The following is a 25,070-nucleotide window of genomic DNA, read 5'->3' as shown; positions in this document are numbered from 1 at the left end:
GAGTCAGGTTACCCACAAAGGGAATCTCATCAAACTAACAGTGGATCTCTCTGCAGAAACCTTACAAACCAGAAGAGAGTGGGGGCCAATATTCAACACTCTTAACGAAAAGAATTTTCAATGTAGAATTTCATATCCAGCCAAACTAAGCTTATTAAGCAAAGGAGAAATAAAATCCTTTACAGACAAGCAAGTGCTGAGAGATTTTGTGACTACCAGGCTTGCCTTGCAAGAGCTCCTGAAGGAAGCACTAAATATGCAAAGGTAAAGCCTGTATCAGCCACTGCAAAAACAAATATCAAATTATAAAGACCATTGACACTATGAAGAAACTGCATCAACGAATGGGCAAAATAACCAGCTAGCATCATAATGACAGGATCAAATTCACACATAACAATATTAACCTTGAATGTAAATGGGTTAAATGCCCCAATTAAAAGACACAGACTGGCAAATTGGATAAAGAGTCAAGACCCATTGGTGTGCTGTATTCAGGAAACCCATCTCACGTGCAAAGACATACATAGTCTCAAAATAAAGGGATGGAGGAAGATTTACCAAGGAAATGAAAAGAAAAAATAAAAGAGGTTGCAATCCTAGTCTCTGATAAAAACAGACTTTAAACGAACAAAATAAAAAAAGACAAAGAAGGGCACTACATAGTGGTAAAGGGATTAATGCAGCAAGAAGTACTAACTATTCTAAATATGTATGTATCCAATACAGGAACACCCAGATTCAGAAAGCAAGTTCTTAAAGACCTACAAAGAGACACAGACTCTCACACTATAATAGTGGGAGACTTTAACACCCCACTGTCAATACTGGACAGATCAACAAGACAGAAAATTAACAAGGATATTCAGGACTTGAACTCAGCTCTGGACCAAGCAGACCTAATAGACATTTACAGAACTCTCCACATCAAGTCAACAGAATATACATTCTTCTCAGCACTACACTGCACTTATTCTAAAATTAACCACACAATTGGAAGTAAAACACTCCTCAGCAAGTGCAAAAGGATGGAAATCATAACAAACAGTATCTAAGACCATAGTGCAATCAATTTAGAACTCATGATTTTTAAAAAAATCACTGAAAATTGCACAACTACATGGAACTGAACAACCTGCTCCTGAATAACTATTGGGTAATAACACAATAAAGGCAGAAATAAAAGTTCTTTGAAACCAATGAGAACAAAGACACAACATACCAGAATCTCTTGTACATAGCCAAAGCAGTATTCAGAGGGAAATTTACAGCACTAAATGCCCTCAAGAGAAAGTGGGAGAGATCTAAAATCGACACCCTAACATCACAATTAAAAGAACTGTAGAAGCAAGAGCAAACAAATTCAAGAGCTAGCACAAGAAAATAAATAACTAATATCAGAACTGAACAGGAGATAGACACATGAAAAATCCTTAACAATCAGCGAACCCAGGAGCTAGTTTTTTTTAAAAGATTAACAAAGTTGACTGCTAGCCAGACTAATAAAGAAGAAAAGAGAGAAGAATTAAAAAGATACAATAAAAAATGATAAAAGGGATATTACCACTGATCCCACAGAAATACAAAGTACCATCAGAGAATACTATAAACACCTCTATGCAAATACACTAGAAAATCTAGAAGAAATGGATAAATTCCTGGACACATACACCCTCCTAAGACTCAACCAGGAAGAAGCAAAATTCCTGAATAGACCAATAACAAGTTCTGAAATTGAGGCAGTAATTAATAGCCTACCAACCAAAGGGGTGGGGGAAGCCCAGGAACAGACAGATTCACAGCAGAATTCTACCAGAGGTACAAAGAGGAGCTGGTACCATTCCTTCTGAAAATATTTCAAACCAGAGCAAAAGAGGGACTCCTCCCTAACTCATTTTATGAGGCCAGCATCAAACTGATACCAAAACCTGGCAGAGACACAACGCAAAAAGAAAATTTCTGACCAATATCCCTAATGAACACTGATGTGAAAATCCTCAATAAAATACTGGCAAACCGAATCCAGTGGCACATCAAAAAGATTATCCACTACGATCAAGTTGGCTTCATCTCTGGGATGCAAGGCTGGTTCAACATATGCAAATCAATAAATGTACTCCATCACATAAACAGAACCAATGACAAAAACACATGATTATCTCAATAAATGCAGAAAAGGCCTTTGATAAAATTCAACACCCCTTCATGCTAAAAACACTCAATAAACTAGGTATTGATGGAATGTATCTCAAAATAATGAGAGGTATTTATGACAAAACCATAGCCAATATTACACTGGGCAATGACTGGAAGCATTCCCTTTGAAAACCAGCACAACACAAGGATGTTCTCTCTCACCACTCCTATTCAACATAGTATTGGAAGTTGTGGCCAGGACAATCTGGCAAGAGAAAGAAATAAAGGGTCTTCAAACAGCAAAAGAGGAAGTCAAGTTGTCTCTGTTTGCAGATGATATTATTGTATATTTAGAAAACCCCATTGTCTCTGCTCAAAATCTCCTTAAGCTGATAAGAAACTTCAGCAAAGTCTCAGGATACAAAATCATGTGCTATACACCAATAATAGACAAACAGAGAGCCAAATCATGAGTGAACTCCCATTCACAATTGCTACAAAGAGAATAAAGTACCTAGGAATACAACTTAACAAGGGATGTGAAGGACACTTCAAGGAGAACTACAAACCACTGCTCAAGGAAATAAGAGAGGACACAAACAAATGGAAAAACATTCCATGCTCATTGATAGGAAGAAACAATTTTGTTAAAATGGCCATATTGGCCAAAGTAATTTATAGATTGAGTTCTATCTCCATCAAGCTACCATTGACTTCACAGAATTAGAAAAAAACTGCTTTAAATTTCATATGGAACCAAAAAAAGAGCCCGTATAGCCAAGATAATCCTAAGCAAAAAGAACAAAGCTGGAGGCATCATCCTACCTGGTTTCAAAGTATACTACAAGGCTACAGTAATCAAAACAGCATGGTACCAAAACAGATGTATAGACCAGTGGAACAGAATGGAGACCTCAGAAATAACACCACACATCTACAACCAACTGATCTTCAACAAACCTGACAAAAACAAGCAATGGGGAAAGTATTCCCTATTTAATAAATGGTGTTGGGAAAACTGACTGGCCATATGCAGAAAACTGAAACTAGACCCCTCCCTTATACCTTATATAAAAATTAACTCAAGATGGATTAAAGACATAAGTGTAAGACCTAAAACCATAAAATCCCTAGACAAAAATCTATGCAATACCATTCAGGACATAGGCATGGGCAAAGACTTCATGGCTAAAACACCAAAAGCAATAGCAACAAAAGCCAAAATAGAGAAATGGGATCTAAGTAAACTAAAGAGCTTCTGCAGAGCAAAAGAAACTATCATCAGACTTAACAGGCAACCCTCAGAATGGAAAAAAATTTTTGCAATTGCTCCATCTGACAAAGGGCTAATATCCAGAATCTATAAGAACTTTAACAAATTTACAAGAAAAAACCTCATCAAAGAGTGGGCAAAGGATATGAACAGACACTTCTTAAAAGAAGACATTTATGTGGCCAACAAATGTGAAAAAAAAAAAAAACAAAAAAAACTTATCATCACTGGTTATTAGAGAAATGCAAATCAAAACCACATTGAGATACCATCTCACACCAGTTAGAATGGAGAATCATTAAAGTCAGGAAACAACAGATGCTGGAGAGGATGTGGAGAAATAGGAATGCTTTTACACTGTTGGTGGGAGTGTAAATTAGTTCTATTGTGGAAGACAGTGCAGTGATTCCTCAAGGATCTAGAACCAGAAATACCATTTGACCCAGTAATCCCATTACTGGGTATATACCCAAAAGAGTATAAATCATTCTACTATAAAAACACATGCATGCATATGTTTACTGCGGTACTGTTCACAATAGCAAAGACTTGGAACCAACCCAAATGCCCATCAGTGATAGACTGGATAAAGAAAATGTGGTACATAAATACAATGGAATACTATGCAGCCACATAAAAGATGAGTTCATGCCCTTTGTAGGGACATGGATGAAGCTGAAAATCATCATTCCCAGCAAACTTAACACAGGAACAGAATACCAAACACTGCATGTTCTCACTCGTAAGTGGTGGTTGAACAATGAGAACACATGGATGTGGGTGGGGAACCCACATAATGGGCCTGTCAGGGGGTAGGGTGCTAGAGAAGGATAGCATTAGGAGAAGAAATGCCTAATGTAGATGATGGGTAGATGGGTGCAGCAAACCACCAAGGCACATATATACCTATGTAACAAACCTACACATTCTGCACATGTATCCCAGAACTTAAAGTAAAATAACAAAAGTTTTCAAAAAAAAAATAATCTACATTTTAATTCAAAAATGAAAGTGAAAGCCTCTAGAGAAGTTTATGGCACACTTAGCTTTATTGAAATTCAACAAATGCTTTTTAAAATAATCCCTTGTACAGCACATGTAAAATTTAATTATTTCCTTATATTTTTACAGGATGTCTTTTATCTGAGTAAGCAAAAATACGTCTTTTTTTTTTCTTACGTAAAACATGTAGCCAGGATTCAAACCACGAAGCTCTGGTACCAAAAAGGCAACAGGTTATGAAAATCACAGTACCATTTTAAAATTCTTTAAGTTAGTTAAGAATATTTTAAAACAATGTTCACTTAGATTGACAGTAGAAATCATGGGTCAGTTAACATTAGGACTAGTAGTTACACCTACAATGTGAGCAGAAATGGAAGGTTCAAGCTGACCTGAGCTACACTGTTCAGGACACATCATCTACACAAATACTGTAGCTGAGTAGCTGCAATGGCTGAGTCACAGTTGGGCAATTAAAGTCACAGGTAAATATAGCCAAAGCAAAAATACGTACGTGTGTGTGTGTGTGTGTGTGTGTGTGTGTGTGTGTGTGTAGTGTGTGTGTATATATATATATATATATATATATATATATATATAGAGTACGCTAACTCGGATGTAAAATAAAGTGGGTATTTATCCGTGTACACTATCAAATTAATTACACAATACACAATTTAAACTTCAAAATTTTATCTTAGAAAGAAAAATAAGATTAAAATGCACACCTATATGGACAGTAAAGTAGAAATTTTTTTGTCATTGGTGTTTACTTTGTCATTGTTATTTACTGGATAAGTAGAAATAATTTACGATCCACAAAAGGATTTCTCAGGTGAAACACTAATTACAGACATTGTAAAGAACATAGCTTAGGAGGCTTGTTTTTAAAAACGAGGCAGCATTTTCCTGAAAAAGTTTGGTCCTCAACTCACTGTAGGCTAGTCACTGTGGTCAGATGGTTAAGCATTTTTGAGAGAGAGGGGTGTGTGTGTGTGTGTGTGTGTGTGTGTGTGTGTGTGTGTGTGTGTGTAGCTAACTTTTCAGTACCATAATTATTCCAAGCCAAACCAAACTAAAAGGACCAAAAGGCAGACAGCCCTTGAGAACTTGACCCTGCGTATCATGTCTGATTGATGCACATATCATGTCTGACTGAAAGAACAATGCTAAAGACTATGGAAGGGAATTATGCTCCCATGATTCTGCAACCCCTTAAGTTTGTGCAGTTTTCTTCATTGCCCGTATAACTTGTCTTTTTTCATGTAGGTGCCAGGAAACCCACCCCCATGACCCTCCCTCCCCCCTCCCTCAATCTTCTCCTCTGTCAAAGTGATGATATAAAGACAATTTCACTGTGTATTTACAAGCACAACACTGAGGCAAGAAGGTCCCAGGGTCTGTAGGGCACATCTATTTCTTGTGGACATCTTCATGCCGAATGATCTTGTACGTGATCCAGTAAAAGATGTTGAAAATGAGGAAGGCCAATGGGAAGGCAGCTCGAGATATTGTGTCAATCCTTTTTGCGCGGTCCACAAACTTCTTCTTGATAGCATCTGCATCTTTTGGGGGTTGTGGGAGTGGGTTGGCAGGTGTGGCCTTGACAGCTGTTCCATCTTTCACTTGGAGGCAGTGACCCATTCCATAACCACTAAAATTAAAACGACTTTCACGAGTAACGTCTTCTTCCTGACAGAATAAAGACAGAGGAAGCACAGATTGGTTGTCAGTCAAGTTAGGTGGAAGATGCTTAAAATTCTTTAGAAGTAAAAGGATAAATCACAGTTAACTGGTGGTGTGGGAGGCTTTTGGAATAGGGAGTTCTCTTTCAAGTTCAACTTAATTATTCATGGAACAGATACAGTTCATTAACTTTTCAGACTGAGAAATTAAGGGTAAGAATAATGACTTTGTGATCATTTTAAGTAATTAACAAACAAAGACCTACATTGTATTCAGTACTGACTTTCCCAAAATCTAGTTCATTAATCCCTAGATGTGAATAGAGATTTTAAAGCAGTTCTATAAATCCCAATGTTACACTGTAAATCTCTGAAGATGACCATTCATTCATTCATTCATTCATTCATTCAGAAAACGTACTGAGCCTGTGCTGTGTGTCCAAGTAACTTATAGTATTGTGGTTCATGCACAGTGCAGTTCCTCCATTAACATTAGCTTTAATGCTGATGTTACATCTAAGATAAGCCCCTTGAATATACACCTGTTCCCCTTCCAGCCCTCTTGTTCATTTCAGTTATATAGCAGAGATTAAATATTCATTAATAATTTTATTTTTCCAGTGATGATTTTCAAAATTTGGCTAGTGAATCATCTCTACCATATTTAAATGTGTCATTTTAGCTGATGTCATTTATATTTGTATTGATTATTTCTACATAAATTATATAAAAGTCTGAAAAATTGTATTCCTTGGTGTAAAAGACAAAAATTATATTTATTCCTTGGTGTAAAGGCCTTAAAAATGTATGGAATCTGGGTGTGTGGTTCAGTCAAAGGAGGGCGTCAAATGATGGGGCTGAAAAGGTGGGATTGAAATGACTTAGCTGTAAACTGCCATCAATTGAATTATCTTCTTCTGTAACTAGATTACTGCCTTCCACAATAATAGCAACTCCTCTGAGTCAGCAGAGGCACTGAACTCTGTATCTTGCCAGATAATAATAATGGTTACGTTTCCCAAAAGACTAGGAAACTTGGTGTTAATTTTATTTCATTAATGCTTACTGCATGTCTGTAGTGTCTTCAGCCACACATAAAAGGTATACTAAATGAAGGACTTATAATATGAATGACTGCCTAATTGTAACTCAAATGAATGGTACAGCAAGGACAAATTGTACCTTGTGTACTTAAATGAGTTTTGTAAGTTCAACAGCAGATCTCTGGAGAGGTAAGGAAGGTAAGAAGAACTATTTCAGTTAATTACACTATCATGTGCAAAATGGGGAATGAAATAGCATGGAACAGTTTAAAGGGAAGTGCAAGGACTTCAGAATAGGTAGGTTAGATTATAGTATATATGCTCAGAGGAGCAGCTGCAGAACCTGGAAAGCAGAACAGATTAGCTAGATTAGTGTAGTACCCAGGTGCCACCTCCCTTTATGGGAGATACATGCAGCCTGAAAATTAAGAAGAGTATTCAGCAGAGTCTTTTGAGGCTTTGATTTATTGACATTGTCCATTGTGATAGAGTATCTCTGGTGAAGCCAGCCCTAAACCTGGCTGAACATTGCATTGCAACCTGGCAGTGACTTGGAATTTGAGCTGAAGAGATAGCAAGTGTGAATAGTTGCCAAATATTCCATGTCATCCTTCACCATATAAATTTGATCTCTAGAAAAATCAGTCTAGAAAACAGAAACCTCATTTGCTTGATACATTAGTAGATCTCATTAATGAATGTACCTAGTGCTTCCAATAAAAACCATTAACTATAACCTTTATTATTATTATTATTTGAGTCAGAGTCTCACTCTATTGCTCAGGCTGGGCTGAACTGGCATGATCACAGCTCACTGCAGCCTTGACTCAAGTGATCCTCCTGCCTCAGACTCCTGAGTAGCTGGGACTACAGGTATGAGCCACCATGCCCAGCTAATTTTTTTGTTTAACTTTTTGTAGAGATGGGGTCCCACTCTGTTGCTAAGGCTAATCTTGAACTCCTGGGCTCACATGATTTTCCTGCCTTGACCTAGTTGTCACATTTAATCAGACCATTATATCACAAAAATCAGACCAAAGCTCCTTTAAAAGTAACTGTAAAAGTACTATTTTATAAAGCCATCTTTCCATAATTTTATTTATATGGGATTGTCCTACACACGTTGGCTAAAGGCATTCTATCTCATTTCTTAACAAAATATAATAAGGGATTTTTAATTCGACCATTAATTGTTGAGTGTTGCCTGTGTGACAAGCATTGTACTAGGTGCTAGGAGACAGTGGATGAAGTTGGTCAAGGTCTCTACCTGCATGGAGCTTTCAGAATCTGGTAGAAGGGGCAAAATTAAAGGTATTATCATATAGGAAGTCAGCAAACAAAATCCAGCCTAACATCTGAGTACTTCCATGTGCTCAGCTATATAAACTCGATAATGAAGACTTAAATGGGACCCAGATTCAAATATTAAATCTGTGTTCTTTGCCTTAAAATATGAATGATATATTTTATGGATGTAAAAGTTTCAAATAAGTGAAGCTTTTCAAAATGTGGAATAACCAGATATATTAATTATTATAGTGTCATCGGTGTCCTCATAAGTGTCTGAAGACGTATTTAGTGCTTAGCAAGAAAAGGAAGCACACACAGGTCATTAGGAGGAGGGGACCTGTTACAGGCAGTCTTGGACTTCCCAACTACTACTAATTGATAATTAGATCTCAGCCAATATGTGAGTAAAGTGAAAATGATGCCAGTTGGTTTAGTAAAGAGAGATCTGCTCTGGAAATTTGGATATTTTTGTTCTTTGCCTGCTCCAAGGCTTCTAAGCTGTGTTGACCTTAGGCAAGCTACTTATTCTTTCAAGGCCTCAGGGACCTCATGCCAAAAATGTCAAGGCTGCGCTGAATCTGTGTGTTTCAGCTTTGGCTGCTGGGGAACTTTTACAAATACATGTATGCCTGCCTCCCCTCCCAGCCCCTTTTAGACCAGTCTCTGGGGATGAGAACTTAGGATCTATATTTTTAAAGATCCAGTGACTAATGTAAAATGTTGAAAACCATTGGTCTAGATGAGTTCTGATGTTCATCTCTAAAATGTACAACCTATTCTATATTATTAAGCCTAAAATTACTATTCAAATAGAAACAACCCCTCAAAATACCTTTCTTCTTATCTGCCCAAATTTACTGTGCTGTTTTTTTCCTTTCCATATCTGCAGAATCTTGCAAATTACAGTTCTCACCTCTATAAACCTTCAGAAACTCACGATTAAGCATATAGTTCACTGCCTGAGTAAGATAATATTCTTTCAAATTCAGAAGCCACTAAAGAAATAGAAAGGGTAGGTAGATAGTAAACTGTTTTTAGCACACAAAGCAAGAGGAAACTTAAATATACATGTCCACATGTCTTTTCAGACTGACTCATTCATTTGATTTCTATAGTCCTTCATCACATACTGTGAATGGACAGCTGAAAAGATTAACTCATTCAATTAACTACCAGAGCTAGAATAGAAGGATGCCAGGTTAGAATCTCATTATATTGTACATTGTCATGCAAACTGTGGGTGCTTAATAAACATTTGCTGAATAATGAGTGAAAGGGAATTTTAAGAGGGTTTTCCCTGTACTTGAAAGTACTTTCCTCATTCATTCAACACTATTTCAAATTAGGCTTCTGAGCATAGTTATAGCTAATTAAATCCATTCTTTAAAATTCTCTGCCACAAAAATAAATCTGTTGTGGGTAAAAATTATCCATTTAAGTTTTTATATGCAGGATGTATAAATGCTAGTTTAAGGGTCTTCTTATTTACCATTATGATGCATTCAATGCCTTTTAAATATAGAACTTTATGATATTCACATCAAAGGAGATGGTTTTGATTCAGAAAACATAATTGCAAACAATGTGAATTTTTTTTGTTATAATAAATGACTAATTGCTTTTCTAGCAGGTTCAAAATAAAATGTTATGGTAATATGACAAGATTCCTATATGAAATGAGCTTGCATCATGTATAAACTGAAACTAAAATAAAGAACAATCTGTAGGCACAGCTGAGTTGAGCACCTAACTGAGTAGAGTCAGTTAGGTACTTCCAGTTTAGAAAGAATTAATTTTAGGCATATATTCTCCATTTCTTCTAACTAGCCAGGAACTCAATTAGTTAATTATCAATCATCTTCCATCTTTAGTAACAGCAATAAACACTTCTAGTTGACCCTCTTTTGTTATTCACTGATTAAATTCTCTCAGAAAATGAACCATCCAGTCAAGGTTTTAATACATGCAATTTTTATATCCCACTTTGATAAGGTCTCCTTAATCCTGTCTGCTGTGTGAAGTGCTGCCATGGCACTATGCAATTTACTTGAAATTTATTATCTAATTTAATCTATTTTATGCATCTGTTTTACTTATTGTAAAATTTGCTCATTCTTATGTTTAGAATAATTCTTGTCTTGTTGTGAAATTGGAAAAAGCCCACCAGAATTGCATTGTAGTGAATTGTCATAAGCAAATTATTTCAATATAATTAAAGAACATGGTACTTACAAACTAAAACATTTTAGCAGAGTCTATATTTGTAATTTTTCTTTTATTCTTGAGATAGGAGGAAATAAAACTCTGAAAAATTGAGATGGGGAAAATATTTCCATCACATTTCTCACCCAGATTTTTTGATTGGACTAAGCCTTCTTTCTGTTGGATCAGGAAATTTCTCAGTTAGAACCAAAGGTTGTAGTGAGTCTCGCTCAATGCAAGGACATAACAGACTCTCTGGTTCTTCTTAGGAAGCAGTATATGTTCAAACATGGTGGGTTTTCACTGAAAAAGGCTCCCAAGCAAATGATGGTTGAATGATGCTTAATCACAGACCTGGTAACTTCTATTAGCTGCATATAAGGGGAATGGCCTTGAGACATTTTCTTCAACTCTTAGGCCTTCAATTTCCTCCTTTGTATCATGGGTACTATGGAAATATATGTAAATAATAAATGGATAGCATTCATTGATTAAGAGTGTGTACCATTCACTTAAAACTATCATCAGTCTTATTACCGAACTGACCCCTCAAGTCATATGGTTCCTGGGAAAACTGAGGCCAAGAAAAGTTATGTAGCTTTCCATAGTTATAGTGCTAATAAATGCTGAACCTGAAATTCAAATCCAGGTCTGTCTGATTCTAAAAATGATTCCAAAATCTCTGGTGTTTGATCTGTGTACATTTTTGCTCCTATCAAATCCAAAATGGCTTCCATTCAAGATTATGGATGAAGAATCTGACTGAGCTTTGCAGAACAACAAAGTTGAAATAAACCAAATATAGCCCCTTGTTGCTTAATGACATGTGCTGAAATGAATTAAAACTGTCAAAGTGTCATTTGGGGTAGATTGTGAAAGGCAGTATTTCCAAAAGGAAATCATGTCAATTTATTATCTCTTTTTCAGTGCAGCATATTTTTATCATTAACTTTTAAAGAAGGAACTTCCAGGATTTATTTCCTCAGCATGTGCCATTCATTTTTTTTTTTTTTTTAAGACAGAGTTTTGCTTTCGTTGCCCAGGCTGGAGTGCGGTAGCATGATCTTAACTCACTGCAACCTCCACCTCCTGGGTTCAAGCAATTCTACTGCTTCAGTCTCCCGACTAGCTGGGATTACAGGCACCCGCCACCATGCCCAGCTAACTTTTATATTTTTAGTAGAGGCAGGGTTTCACCATTTGGCCAGGCTCATCTCAAACTGCTGACCTCAGATGCTGCACTTACTTTGGCCTCCCAAAGTGCTGGAATACAGGCATGAGCCATAGTGCTTAGCTTATTCTCTGATTTTTTTTGGAATTTACATTCTGGAGGGGGAAACAGTAACAAGTAAATAAATTATACACACATGTACAAACATTTATGCATATACACACATATATATACATACATATATACATAAACAGATGTATATACACACAAGATACACATACACACAGATAATGATGGGTGCTTTGAAAAAAGCAAACAGTTGAGATAAGAGACAAGATAGGCAAGTGGCAGAGAAGGGAGTGTTTTAGATTGAGTGGTTGGAAAAGTCTTGCAGAGATGCCAGGCACAGTGCTGGGGATCCAGTGGAGAGCAAAATGTATTTAATTCTTACCTTCAAGGAGTTTGCAACCTTGAGATGAAGGCAAACAATAAAATAATCACATGAATATATAATTACTAACTATGATAAGGGATCTGAAGGAAAATTATAAGATGCTATGAGAGCTTACTAAATGGGGTTCTGGTCTAATCTGACAAGAGAAGCTTTTCTCCTAGGAAGTGGTATTTCATTAGAGATATGAAAAATGAGAGGCATTAAAGAGGTGAAGGCAGGGTTTGGTGATGTCTGAGATAGGAGGGTTTGCTGCAATTAATGGATGCAATTGAGGCCTGGAATACAGGGGGAGTGTGGAGTGAGACAGTGTTTCAGAAATGAACCAAGGGCTACATCATATAGGGCCTTGTAAACCAGTGTTTGATGGAGCTTTATTTTAAGAAACAAGGGGAGCCATTGCTGGCTTTTAATGGGGATTGCATGTCATTACTAGATTAGCCTGTTGAAATAAATCACTTTGGCTGCCATGTGGATGACTGGCTAGAGAAGGCAAAAGTGAACCCAGGAAGATTTGTTAGAAAGCTACGGCAGTGGTCCAGATGAGAGATAATGATTTGAACTTAATGGGTGGTGGTGTAGGCGGAGAGAAGTGTGGTAACTGTAGACATAGAGGGGCAGTCAATAGATCTTAGAGATGGATTGGAAGTTATCAGGATTAATCTCCAGTTTAAACCACTAGATAGATAATAATGCCATTCAATTAGAAAGAAGACACCAAAAGAGGATCACATTAAGTTGGGGGAAAACAATATGATTGACATGCACTTGAGACATTCAAATAGATACATAGGATAGGTGACTGCAATGGACAGTCTATAACTCAGAGAGATATCTCAGCTGGAGGCATATGCTTGGTTATATTTTAATGCATGATTGGTAGCCTTTTTAACCCCAAACTGTTTGCAAGTCAAAAAAATACTGAAGGTGACTTATGCTAAAATCAGCCATTAGCCAATAGTTAAAATTATTCTTTTTTTAATTATTGTACTTTAGGTTCTGGGGTACATGTGCAGATGATGCAGAGTTGTTGCATAGATGCATACATAACCTGGTGGTTTGCTGCCTCCATTCCCCCTTCATCTATATCCAGCATTTCTCTCCACCTTATCCCTCCCCACCCCCTGCTGTCCATCCCCTAGCCCCTGCCAACTGACTCCAGTGTGTAATTCTCCTCTCCCTGAGTCCATGTGTTCTCATTGTTTGTTACCCACCTATGAGAGAGAACATGCAGTGTTTGGTGTTCTCTTTTTCTGTCAGTTTGCTGAGAATGATGGTTTCCAGATTCATCCAAGTCCCTAAAAGGACATGAACTCATCATTTTTTATGATATGTAGTATTCCATGGTGTATATGTGCCACATTTTCTTTGTCTAGTCTATCATTGATGGACATTTGGGTTGGTTCTAAATCTTTGCTATTGTGCACAGTGCTGCAATGAACATACGTGTGCATGTGTCTTTATAATAGAACAATTTATAGTCCTTTGGATATATACCCAGCAATGGGATTGCCAGGTCAAGTGGAATTTCTATTTCTAGGTCCTTGAGGAATCGCCACACCGTCTTCTACAATGGTTGAACTAATTTACACTCTCATCAACAGTGTAAGAGTGTTCCTATTTTTCCATATCCTCCCCAGCATCTGTTGTCTCCAGATTTTTTAATGATTGCCATTCTAACTGGTGTGAGATGGTATCTCAATGTGATTTTGATTTGCATTTCTCTAATGACAGTGATGATGAGCATTTTTTCATTTGTTTGTTACCCTCATCTATGTCTTCTTTTGAAAAGTGTCTGTTCATATCCTTTGCCCACTTTTGAATGGGTTTGTTTTTTCCTGTAAATCTGTTTTAGTTCTTTGTAGATTCTGGATACTAGCCCTTTGTCAGATGGGTAGATTGCAAAAATTTTTCCCCATTCTTTTGGTTGTGGTTCACTCTAATGATTGTTTCTTTTGCTGTACAGAAGCTCTGGAGTTTAATTAGATACCATTTGTCTATTTTGGCTTTTGTTGCCGTTGCTTTTGGTGTTTTAGTCATGAAGCCCCTTGCCTATGCCTATGTCCTGAATGGTTTTGCCTAGGTTTTCTTTTAGGTTTTTTATGGTGTTAGGTCTTATGTTTAAGTCTTTAATCCATCTGGAGTTAATTTTAGTGTAATGTGTCAGGAAGGGGTCCAATTTCTGCTTTCTGCACATTGCTAGCCAGTTATCCCAACACCACTTATTAAATAGGGAGTCCTTTCCCCATTGCTTGTTTTGTCAGATTTGTCAAGATTGGATGGTTGTAAATGTGTGGTGTTGCTTCTGAGGCCTCTGTTCTGTTCCATTGGTCTATGTCTCTGTTTTGATACCAGTACCATGCTGTTTTGATTACTGTAGACTTTTAGTATAGTTTGAAGTCAGGCAGTGTGATGTCTCTAGCTTCGTTCTTTTTGCTTAGGATTGTTTTGGCTATGTGGGCTCTCTTTTGGTTCCATATGAAGTTTAAAGTGTTTTTTTCCAGTTCTGTGAAGAAGGTCATTGGTAGCTTGATGGGGATAGCATTAAATTTCATGATATTGACTCTTCTTAACCATGAGCATGGAATGTTTTTCCATCTGCTTGTGTCCTCTCTTATTTCGTTGTGCAGTGGTTTGTAGTTCTCCTTGAAGAAGTCTTTTATATCTTTTGTTAGTTGTATTCCTAGGTATTTTATGCTCTTTGTAGCAATTGTGAATGGGAGTTCACTCTTGATTTGGCTCTCTGTTTGTCTGTTATTGGTATACAGGAATGCTTAAACACGGAAATGAATAAATACCAGCCACTGCAAAAGCATACCAAATGGCAAAGACCAATAATGCAATGAAAAAACTGAGTCAAAATTATTCTTTTAAATTCTTTTCAAGTTCTTCCAAGATATGGCAATACTTATAAATAATTTCGGATTCAGAATAAATCTTTGCTCTGATGCTGAGAATAAAATGAAATTATAAGTATCATTCTGCGTGTCAGCTAAATATTCCAAAGAAAGCTTTATAGAGTACCCATGGTTTGGGTCATCTGGTGAGATCTCCTATACTCATCCTGCAGGGCCCTCTCAAACTGGTCTGAGGATAGCATAGTGGCCTGTTGGCAAGGCAAAGAGAAGAGAAGCAGTTCCCACTTCTTTCTCCTCTGCATGCTCCCATATGTCATATAAAAGTCACAGACTGTATTACATTGTGTTTGGCAAAGATAGTCATAACAGTATCTCTCATCCCATATGCTTTTTTAACAATATTGTCATTGACACTCTTTCCATTGATACATGGGATCTGTATCCCTCCACTTGAGTCTGAGTGGGCTTGTGACTCCCTCCTAATCAACAGAATATGGTAGAAGTGACACTAAATAACTTCTAAGACTAGTCATAAAAAGTGATGAAGCTCCAATTCTGGTTTCCTGGAACTGATGCTTGGAATCATGAGCCACCATGTCAGCTGTCTGGCTGCCCTGAGACCACCATGCTGTGAAGAACTCAAAGTAGCTTATGGGGAGAAATCAAATGGAAAAGCCCTGGGACTACATGAAGAGAGAATGATGCCTGGCCATCTCCCAGCTGTTCCAGCTCCAGCTACTGTCTGACTGCACCAAAAGGAGAGACCGCAAACCACAACTGCCTAGCTGAGATCTTCTCAAATTCTTGACTCACAGAAAATGTGAAATAATGAACTTCTTATTATTGTTTTAAGCCACCAAGATGGGGATGATTTATTATGCAGTAATAGACAGCTGCACAGATAATTGGTGATGTATCAAAAACTGAAATGTTGTGACATTATCTTTGGAACCAGGCAGTGGGCAGAAACTGGAAGGACCTCAGGGAGAGTGTTAGAAGGCTGGAAGGAGAGAAATGCAATTGCTATTGAAAGCTGGAGGATGGGGAAAAGTTTACCAACTTTGTTTTCTGTGATAACATGGAAAATAGAAAATATACATAATCAAACTGATGATCTAGCTAAGGAGATTTCCAGGTAGAGCACTGGGGATACTGCTTGACTTTTAGATGCTAATAACAAACTGAGAGAGGACAAAGAACTGACAAACCGGCTATTAAGTGTCCAAGTAGAAGTTGGAGGAAATGTAAAGGATCCAGAATAAGTCTTTTCAGCCTGCAAAGCGTCCTCAAATCAGAACAAGCCTCAGTGATAAAAACCATATACAGGGTGGGACTATAGAATTCTTTGTTAAAACCTGAGAAATATCTAAAGCAGCACCTTAGAAGCTCTTTCAGACAGATAATAGGATTTATAAGGATCATAAGAACATGCCTTACAGATTATTTCCTCTAAACAATAAACTCCTATGAATATTAAGAGTGTTGGGCCACACAGCATAACTCATAGTGAGCCTAAGATAACCAGGGCTTGTTATTGACAAATAATAATTGTATATATTTATGGAGTATAATGCAATGTTTTGTTGTGGAATAATTAAGGTAATTAACATATCCATTACTTCAGATACTAATCACTTTTTTGTGGTTAGAACATTTAAAATCTACTTTTAGCAATTTTTAAATATACATTATTATTAACTATAGTCACTATGCTATGCAATACATCTCTAAAATTTATTCCTCCCATCTAACTAAAATAGGGCTTATCTTAAAAATCTTTGTGAGTATAGCTTTTGTCTAAAGAAATGGATAATAAATTTATACATAAGCCCCAACAGGTTGTTTTGGAGACAGGGTCAGACTCTGTCACCCAGGCTGCAAGTGCAGTGCCATGATCATGGCTCAGTGCAGCCTCGACTACCCAGGCTCAAGTGATCCTCTGCCTCAGCCTCCCAAGTTTGACGGGTCATGTGTCACCATGCCTGGCTAATTTTTCGTAGCTCTCAACTGTATTTCCCAGGTTGATCTCAAACTCCTGGACTCAAGCAGTCCTCCCATCTTGGTCTCCTCAAATGCTGGAAATACAGGTATCAGCCACCACACCCGGTCCTGCTCCGAACTGTTTTTAAGGAATTGTATATTTAGACTGAAAACAACAAAGACAGTATAAAGTGAAAGGAGGTCTTTAGACTCCTAATCTTTTAAAGATAAGAAATAGACTAAGAAGGTTGCTCAGTTGCAAACAAGTGCCCCTTCTTACAGAAAAAAAGATGATTCGAATAGCAGAATAAGAGTCCAGAGAGCAGACCCCAAAACTAGAGAGGACAACCAAGAAATGTATCCTCCAAACAAGGATCTTCCAACATGGACCTTTCTAGGTTTTAGAATTCCTATTAACCAGTGACTGCCATGTGCCTCTTGTTCCCCCTAGTTTTAAATGGAAGAGTCTGTTAACAGTTATCCTCTGTATATCTCCATATTGTCTGTTAGATAAGTGGAGCAGATACCTTGTCTTTTAGTTCCCAGGTTTCCATAATTAACTGTACCCAAAATGCTTAACCTGAAATGTTTCATTTGGCTTACAAGATGAGATCCTGAGTTTTGGGGTACATTGAAATTTTTAAAATATATTTTAAAGGACACATAATTGTACATGTTTATGAGAAACAGTGTGGCATTTTGATACATGTGTACAATGTGTACTGATCAAATGAAGTTAATTAGTATATCAATCACCTCAAACAGTAATCATTTTGTTGTGTTGATAAAACTCAAAATCCTCTCTTCTAGCTCTTTGAAAAAAATATTGTTTACTGTAGTGCTATGCAATACTAAAACTTGTTCTTCTTATGTAGCTGTATTTTTGTATCTGCTAATCAACCTCTCCCTATTCCCTACTCCTTCCTACCCTTTACTTCCTCTGGTAACCACTATTCTACTCTCTACTTCTATGAGATCTACTTTTTCAGCTCCCGCAAATGAGTGAGAAAATGTAGTATTTCTCTTTCTGTGCCTGACTTATTTTCCTTAACATAATGTCCTCCAGACGCATCCATCTTGCTATGAATGACAGGATTTCATTTTTTAAGATTGAATAGTACTCCATTGTGTATGAATAGTACATTTACTTTATCCGTTTATCTGTTGATGGATATGTATGTTGATTTCATGTCTTGTCTTTTGTAAATAGTGCTGCAGTAAATATGGGAGTGCAGCTATCTCTTTAACATACTGATTTTCTTTCCTTTGGATATAGACCGAGTATTGGGATTGCTGGATTATATGGCAGTTCTATTTTTAGCTTTTTGAGTTATACTGTTTTCCATAATGGCTTTATTAATGTATATTCCCACCAACAGTATACAAGAGTTCCCTTTCTTCTGCATCTTTGCTGGCATTTGTTATTTTTTGTCTCTTTGATAATAGCCATTCTAACTGGGGTGAGATGATATTTCATTGTGGTTTTAATTTGCTTTTCTCTGATGATTAGTGATGTTCAGCATTCTTTCATATACCTGTTGGCCATTTGTATGTCTTCTTTTGAGATGTGTCTATTCAGATACTTTTCACATTTTGAAATTGGATTATTTGGATTTTTTTGCTGTTGACTTGTTTGACTTTCTTGTATACTTTTGATATCGATCCCTTATTGGATGAAGAGTTTGAAAGTATCTTTTATTCTTCAGGTTGAGCTACACTTTAGTTCAATACCATAATCAGTGTTTCACCCATGGAAGTCTTTTATAGGTCATTAATTATTTTCCCTTACCCAGAAAAGAAAATAAAACACCAATAACAAAAAACAGCTTTCCATTTTACCATTCCTGTAGGCGTGCATTTAATATTGGTGGTTTTGGAAAAGGGAGTGAGCATGTTTTGCATGTGGGAGGGATGTGAATTGTTGTGGGAAGAGGGCGGACTAGGCAGAATGTGTTTGTTAAAGATGGCCACAATGATATATCCTATTCACATGGTTTCTTCATTGTGACTTTGAAGTTGCTCCTATTGAAAGTTAGGGGTCTATGTCCCCTCCCTTTGAATCTGGGCAGGCTTATGTTTGCTCGTAACTAATAGAATGCAGTGAAGATGACACTATATGACTTCCAGTGTTAGTTCATAAAAGGCAATGTAGCTCTGCCATATTCACTGGTACACTTGGGATTGGAGTCTTCAGATACCATATAAAAAAATCCAACTACCCTGAGGCTGCTATGCTGTGAGGAAGTCAAGCCACATGGAAAGGCTCTGTGTAGGCACTCTGATTAGCAGTCTTAGTCTTAGAGTTTTCCTAGCCTAGGCACCAGACATGTGAACAAACAAATCTACAGATGACTAACTCCTAGATGTCAAGTAACCATCCGTCTTTGAGTCATCCGAGCTAATACCACAGACATCTTGTGGCAGAGACTAGTTATCCATACTCTGCCCTTTACAAATTCCTGAGCATAATAAAATGTTGTTTGTTTTGTGCCAATAAGTTTGAGGTGGTTTATTCAGTACAGTAACTGGAACAGGCTATTTGAGTCATCATTGTGCCAAATATTATACTTTCAATAGCTAGTTATCTAAACCTAGAATTCCTGGCATAAAGTAAGATAAATATTACAAATATATGGGATTGAATGTGTCCCTGATTGACCACTGGTTGGCTTTTCAGATTTAAAGTAGGACTAAAAATGCCACTGTAAGTACAGTGTTGGTTAGTAAAAACTGCTCTGTAAGATAGGTAATCTGGCCAGTGGCTCTCTCTGCAATGAGCTGCCTGTATCTTTTCTGAGTCATCTGAGATAGGGTATCACTGCCTAAGGCTCCAACATCCAACCTACTATAGAAATAATATCACTGAAGAACTAGCAGCACTATAATGTAATGTCATATTGATAGAGACTGTAACTTCTGCTTGAAAAGTAAACATCTTGACTTCATCTCAGTAATGATGCATAAGCAGGAAACCATTGTCATACCTGATGACATTCTCAGGGGCACCATTTCAGAGAATCACATTTACTCCCTTCTCTGTTATAATACCAAACATAAGTATGCTTCCTTTCAAAATAAGTATTTGAACCATGTAAAAGCAATAAATTAGTGGATGATTTCCTTGAAATTGGATTTGTAACTGAGTGATCTAATGCTTGCTCAAAAAATTCTTGATAAATCCTTGTTTGTTGACTGGTGGATTTTTTTTTTTTTTTTTTTTTTTTACTTTATAGAAGGATCTTCCAGTTGCTAGTAAACCCAAGCTTACCTAATTCATGATGTAGTACATATAAAGTGATTTATACTTAACTTTTCTATAATATCTGCATTCTATAGAGTTGAATGTGCTCGTAACTGTATACAACTCTAGGACAAAATAAACTTAGAAAAATGATCTCTACAAATAAATACAGGCTTATACATAGGTAAAGATTTTGAATGAATACAAACAAAACCTGACCGGATTGGAAAAGTGAGCCTGTGTCCTATAAAGTAGTTTAATTATTTCAATTTAAAATTATCAGTGAGAGGTAGAACTGTGTGTAGGAGTATATATAAGAATTAAGCACAGGTAAAGGACTTGATATCTACTTTTTGTTTACTTTCTTAAGTGAAAAAAATGGCAGAAGCATAAAAGAGTGAAATGGCAGAAGTATCTCTTAGATATGGCCAACCCTGCTTCTCTCACCTTGATGCACTGAAAGCTTCTCTGTACCCAGGTCTTCCACTTGGAGGGTGTCCACAGTTACATTGATATCATCTGTCAGTTCATTCAGTTTACTGACCATCAGCAGTAATGTTGAATAAAGAAGCTCCTATTATAGGGCAGGCACTGGACTTGGCTCTGGAAGCACATGATGATTAAGATCTACTTCTAAACTTTGGACACCTCAGGTTTGTTGTTACTTTTTTTTGAAGGGGGCATAAATAACTAAAGTATAATAGGCATATTCTTGAGATATGTACAAGGTTTTATTGGGATTCAGTTTAGCCTAAAGTCTCCAGAGTTGGTGAAGGTATTGACGGTAACACTGTTGAAACATACAAGATGATGTGCAAATCATCCATGATTCTTGTATTTTTTTTTTTTTTTTGGCACAATTTGACCTTTCAGTGTTATCCAGGATTCTCCTGTTTTGAAAAAGACTTTCTAGTTACCTATTGGTTTCAGGTATTAATTTCCATTTTTCTATTATTTTCTTTACTATTTCTTCCTATTCATGTTAAAGGACAGGTGCCCAAGGATTCTGGGTTTTGATAGCTGATTTCCACTATTATCTTTGATCACCAGAGGGTGAGCTCCTGGGGGCATGTCAAAATTAACTCTGTAGCCCTATTCTCTAGTACATTGCCTGATTCCTAATCATTACTCAATAATTGTGTTTGGAATGATTCTCTTGATTCTAAGTAAGGACACAGAAAAACAGTGCTCCCTGGGGTAGGGGAGAAGACAGAAGTTGTCTCCTGGCAGATATCTCTCTCTTTACCAGTTGCAGTCCTTTTTGCAGCCTCTGGATCAATCTTTTCCCTCAAAGAACTTCTATCCTGTTCCACTCACTTTAAATAGCCTGGATATTGTAGGGGAACAGAGGAAATCACTGGATTAGAATCTGGAAGACTGGTTGAATTCACATCTTTACCATATCCCAGATGTATGAGTTTGGGACAGTCCCTCAATGTTTTTGCTCTTCAATTTCCTCATCTTTAAAATGAAGAGAGAGGACATTTGGCCATTTTCTGAATTTTGGGGTATAGGACTATAATGCTGGCTAGGATATTGCCTTGAGACTAATCTCTAGCTGGTTGATATATTTAAGATTTTTCTTCCCAACCAGGGAGTAGAAACATCCAAATAATGGTCTTATTGTCTTCTTTCTACCGCTGCCCTGAGACCTTCTGACAGAGTCAGCTTTATGAGTCTGCATACTATATAATCACACAGTGCCTGCTTAGAAAGGTCCTGTGCTTGGCCTAATGGTCTGCCATAGCCATTTTGAAATTCATAGTAATTTTTAAACAAGGGATCTACATTTTAATTTTGCACTGTGCTGCACAGATTATGGAGCTGTCCCTGCCTTCTATTTTAGTAGTGGAATAGATGCCATTGGGCCATTGTTTCCATTTTAAGACTTAATACTTCTCAACAGTTTCTCATCTCCTTAATGACCACTCTCAAGCTCCTTTGTGTGACATTCAAGGACTCTGATGTCCTGCCTTACACTTACTTCTCTCATAGGATTGCATGACTTTGACTATAAACTGCTTCCCTTTATATAGAATAACTCTCCTCTTTTTACTTGGTAAACTCCTTCATGTCTTTTAAGATTCCACTCTGCCATTATTCCATTCAGAATGCCTTTTCTTGACCCCTGAGCCTGAGCCATGGGTTCCTCCTTACCTCCTGTAGTAGATGTTTCCATAATGAAACCTACTGCATCATATTAAACTCAGCTATTTACGTGTCTGCCTCTTTCATGTAACTTTCAAGCACAGAGACCCATTCTGACATATTTTTATATCCCTAGTACCTAGAATAATACTTGGTTGAATCTTCCTACATTGAATGTATATATGTATAAAGTAAAGGCTTCTTAAATGAATCGTAATATGAAAAAAGTACTTTGTTATTTGAAAAGTCATTTCCTTGCTTATTTATCATATGGCTTATTTTTGCATATTGGATTTATATAAAATTAGGGCAAACCTAAGCTTAACAATGTCATTCAATAACTGAGGTATTCTATTTTTGAAACACTGTCCATGTTTTTGGACAAGGTATTAAGCTTGTGAGTGGCCACATAGTGTGAAAATTAGATTTGCCCTATTAAGAACTTTAGAAGAAAGTGCATACTTCTTTGCAAGGAAAATAAATGGAATAGACAAACATTTTAGAATATAAAAAGACTTTTTTATTTATGTCTCTGTTTACAATTCAAAATGATAAAGCCAGGTAAATGAGAAGTCAGTATGTATTAGATATATTCAAATATTTTACCAAATAAATTAGGTTTTATTAGTTATCACCCATAGCAAAAGACTAAGGAATATTTGTATAACATTATGGTATTTGAACTCATATTCTATTCATTTGGATTTAGCAAGGAAAGTAAAATCCCTGTAAATGTATAGTAATTACCAAACATCCATTTTAAGTCTTAAAATTGTAATTAATAGAATATTCTCTTCATAAATCTCTTAAATTAATACTTGCACTGTGGTGCTATATACCATTTGGCTATTATTATACAAAATCACCTTCACTACCTTGATCACACATGTTATTTTTACAAGCCTCTGCATTAAAAAATGCCACTAAGGCCTCTTATTCATGACAGGTTTCATCCCCAGTAATGGGGAAAATGTATAGGCAAGGGAGAACAAACAGAACTTGGTTATGGTATGAGCAGAAATTGTGGAACTGATGATGTCACAGCCTGTAAATGGCTGCGGTGGCGCCACAGGGAGTTGAGCTGGGCTGTACTACTCCTAGTTACCACCCAAACCCATTCTTTATTTCTTCTCATAATGGTGGATCTTTCTTTAGTTCAGGGTTGCTTACCTGCAGGAATATTGACATTTGGGGTTAGATAAGCATTTGTTCTTGGGAACTGAGCTTTGCATTTCAGGATGTTTAGCAGCATACATGGCCTTCACCACTAGATGCCAGTAGCCCCCCTCCCCAGAACTGTGACAGCAAAAATGTCTCCAGACATTACCAAATGTCTCCTGGATGAGTAAATCAACCCTACTTGAGAACACCTGTTTTGGCTGGTCACAAACGTGTATGTGGAAAGTCTGGATTTTCTAGCCTCTCCTACACCTATATGGGGCTATGCAACAACATATCTAGTATCAGAAAATAGAATCAGCTCAAGCTTCAAACCAGAATCTAATCACTTCTTGCCATGTCCAACACTACATGTTGGTCTGAGCCACCTCTTGGTGGCTCATCAGGTTAATTCCCACCAGAATTATTGCAGTAGTCTTCTACAAGGTCTACTGGCTTCTAGGCCTGTCCTCCCAACAATAATGTCTATTCTCAACATAGTAAGTAAAGGGATCCTGATAAATTTTAAGTAAAATCAGATCATCTTCAGCTCAAAACTCTCCAGTGGTTCTCCTCCTAAGTCCTTGTAACATCCTCTTTACATCTCAGACCTCAACTCCTGCTGTTTCCCCTCTAGCCCAGGGGTCAGCAAACATCTTCTGTAAAGGGCTAGATAGCTAGATAGTAAATTTTTTAGGTTTTGAGTCCATGCAAACTCTGAAGTCTATCTATGTCTTTTCAATGTATATTTTGAATCCAATTTTCTACAGTGAAGTATATATCTAAGTCTTCTTTGGACCATACCTCACCTACAGCACCACATTTTAAATGGACTAGAAGTAATTATTTAAAAATAATTGTTTGGCTTTCTGTTGAAAATCTATCAAGCGAAATCTTTTCATTTAATGTCATCTGTAGCCTTAGAGAGTAGTTTAGAAATTAATAATACAGCTGTGATATTTCAATTCTTCATAAAAGAAGCAATGTCTTGCATATGGAAATTCTTTCCTAGCAGTTTCTGTCAATTCGGCTCTGGCTAGAGTGCTCAAAAGACACACTAAATTCTAAGAAGCATTAAGATGAACATCTTCCATCTGGAATATGAGCTGTTTGATTATTAATATCATTTGCCATCTGTTCAGGCTGCAAAGTGAATGTTGAGACTGGAGGGGACAAGTGATTAGGGGATGTACCCACCACTAAACTCAAAACAATAATAATGGCATCAGTGACAAATCACATCAAGCATTCGCTTGTTTATTAACTTGGATGATCTTGACTGGCAAATTCTCTAGATCTTTATCATGCTTCCACTTCTCTCTATATATATTCATACACTTGGTGCCAAAGTGGTGGTTGTATGGGATTATCTGTTGTTTATCTGGCACCATTACTCCTGTAGAAGCATCTCCCTAAGGCTAGGAAAAACTGC

The 25,070-nt window shown here is 37.0% G+C and overlaps 1 protein-coding gene across 2 annotated transcripts in view; it reads right to left on the bottom strand.

The window, feature by feature from the left end:
* Positions 1–5,688: 5,688 nt before the first annotated feature.
* GLRA2 (glycine receptor alpha 2) overlaps positions 5,689–25,070 on the bottom strand; it is a 223,375-nt gene continuing 203,993 nt past the window's right edge. For both annotated transcript variants that reach the window (XM_003920334.3, XM_003920335.3), the window contains exon 9: positions 5,689–6,103. In XM_003920334.3, coding sequence (XP_003920383.1) covers positions 5,825–6,103 — 279 coding nt within the window. In that variant the 3' untranslated portion in view covers positions 5,689–5,824. The remainder of the gene's footprint in view (positions 6,104–25,070) is intronic.

This window comes from Saimiri boliviensis, chromosome X (genome assembly GCF_048565385.1).
Source record: "Saimiri boliviensis isolate mSaiBol1 chromosome X, mSaiBol1.pri, whole genome shotgun sequence".
Lineage (NCBI taxonomy): Eukaryota > Metazoa > Chordata > Mammalia > Primates > Cebidae > Saimiri > Saimiri boliviensis.
This window is presented reverse-complemented; position numbering and strand designations above follow the sequence as displayed.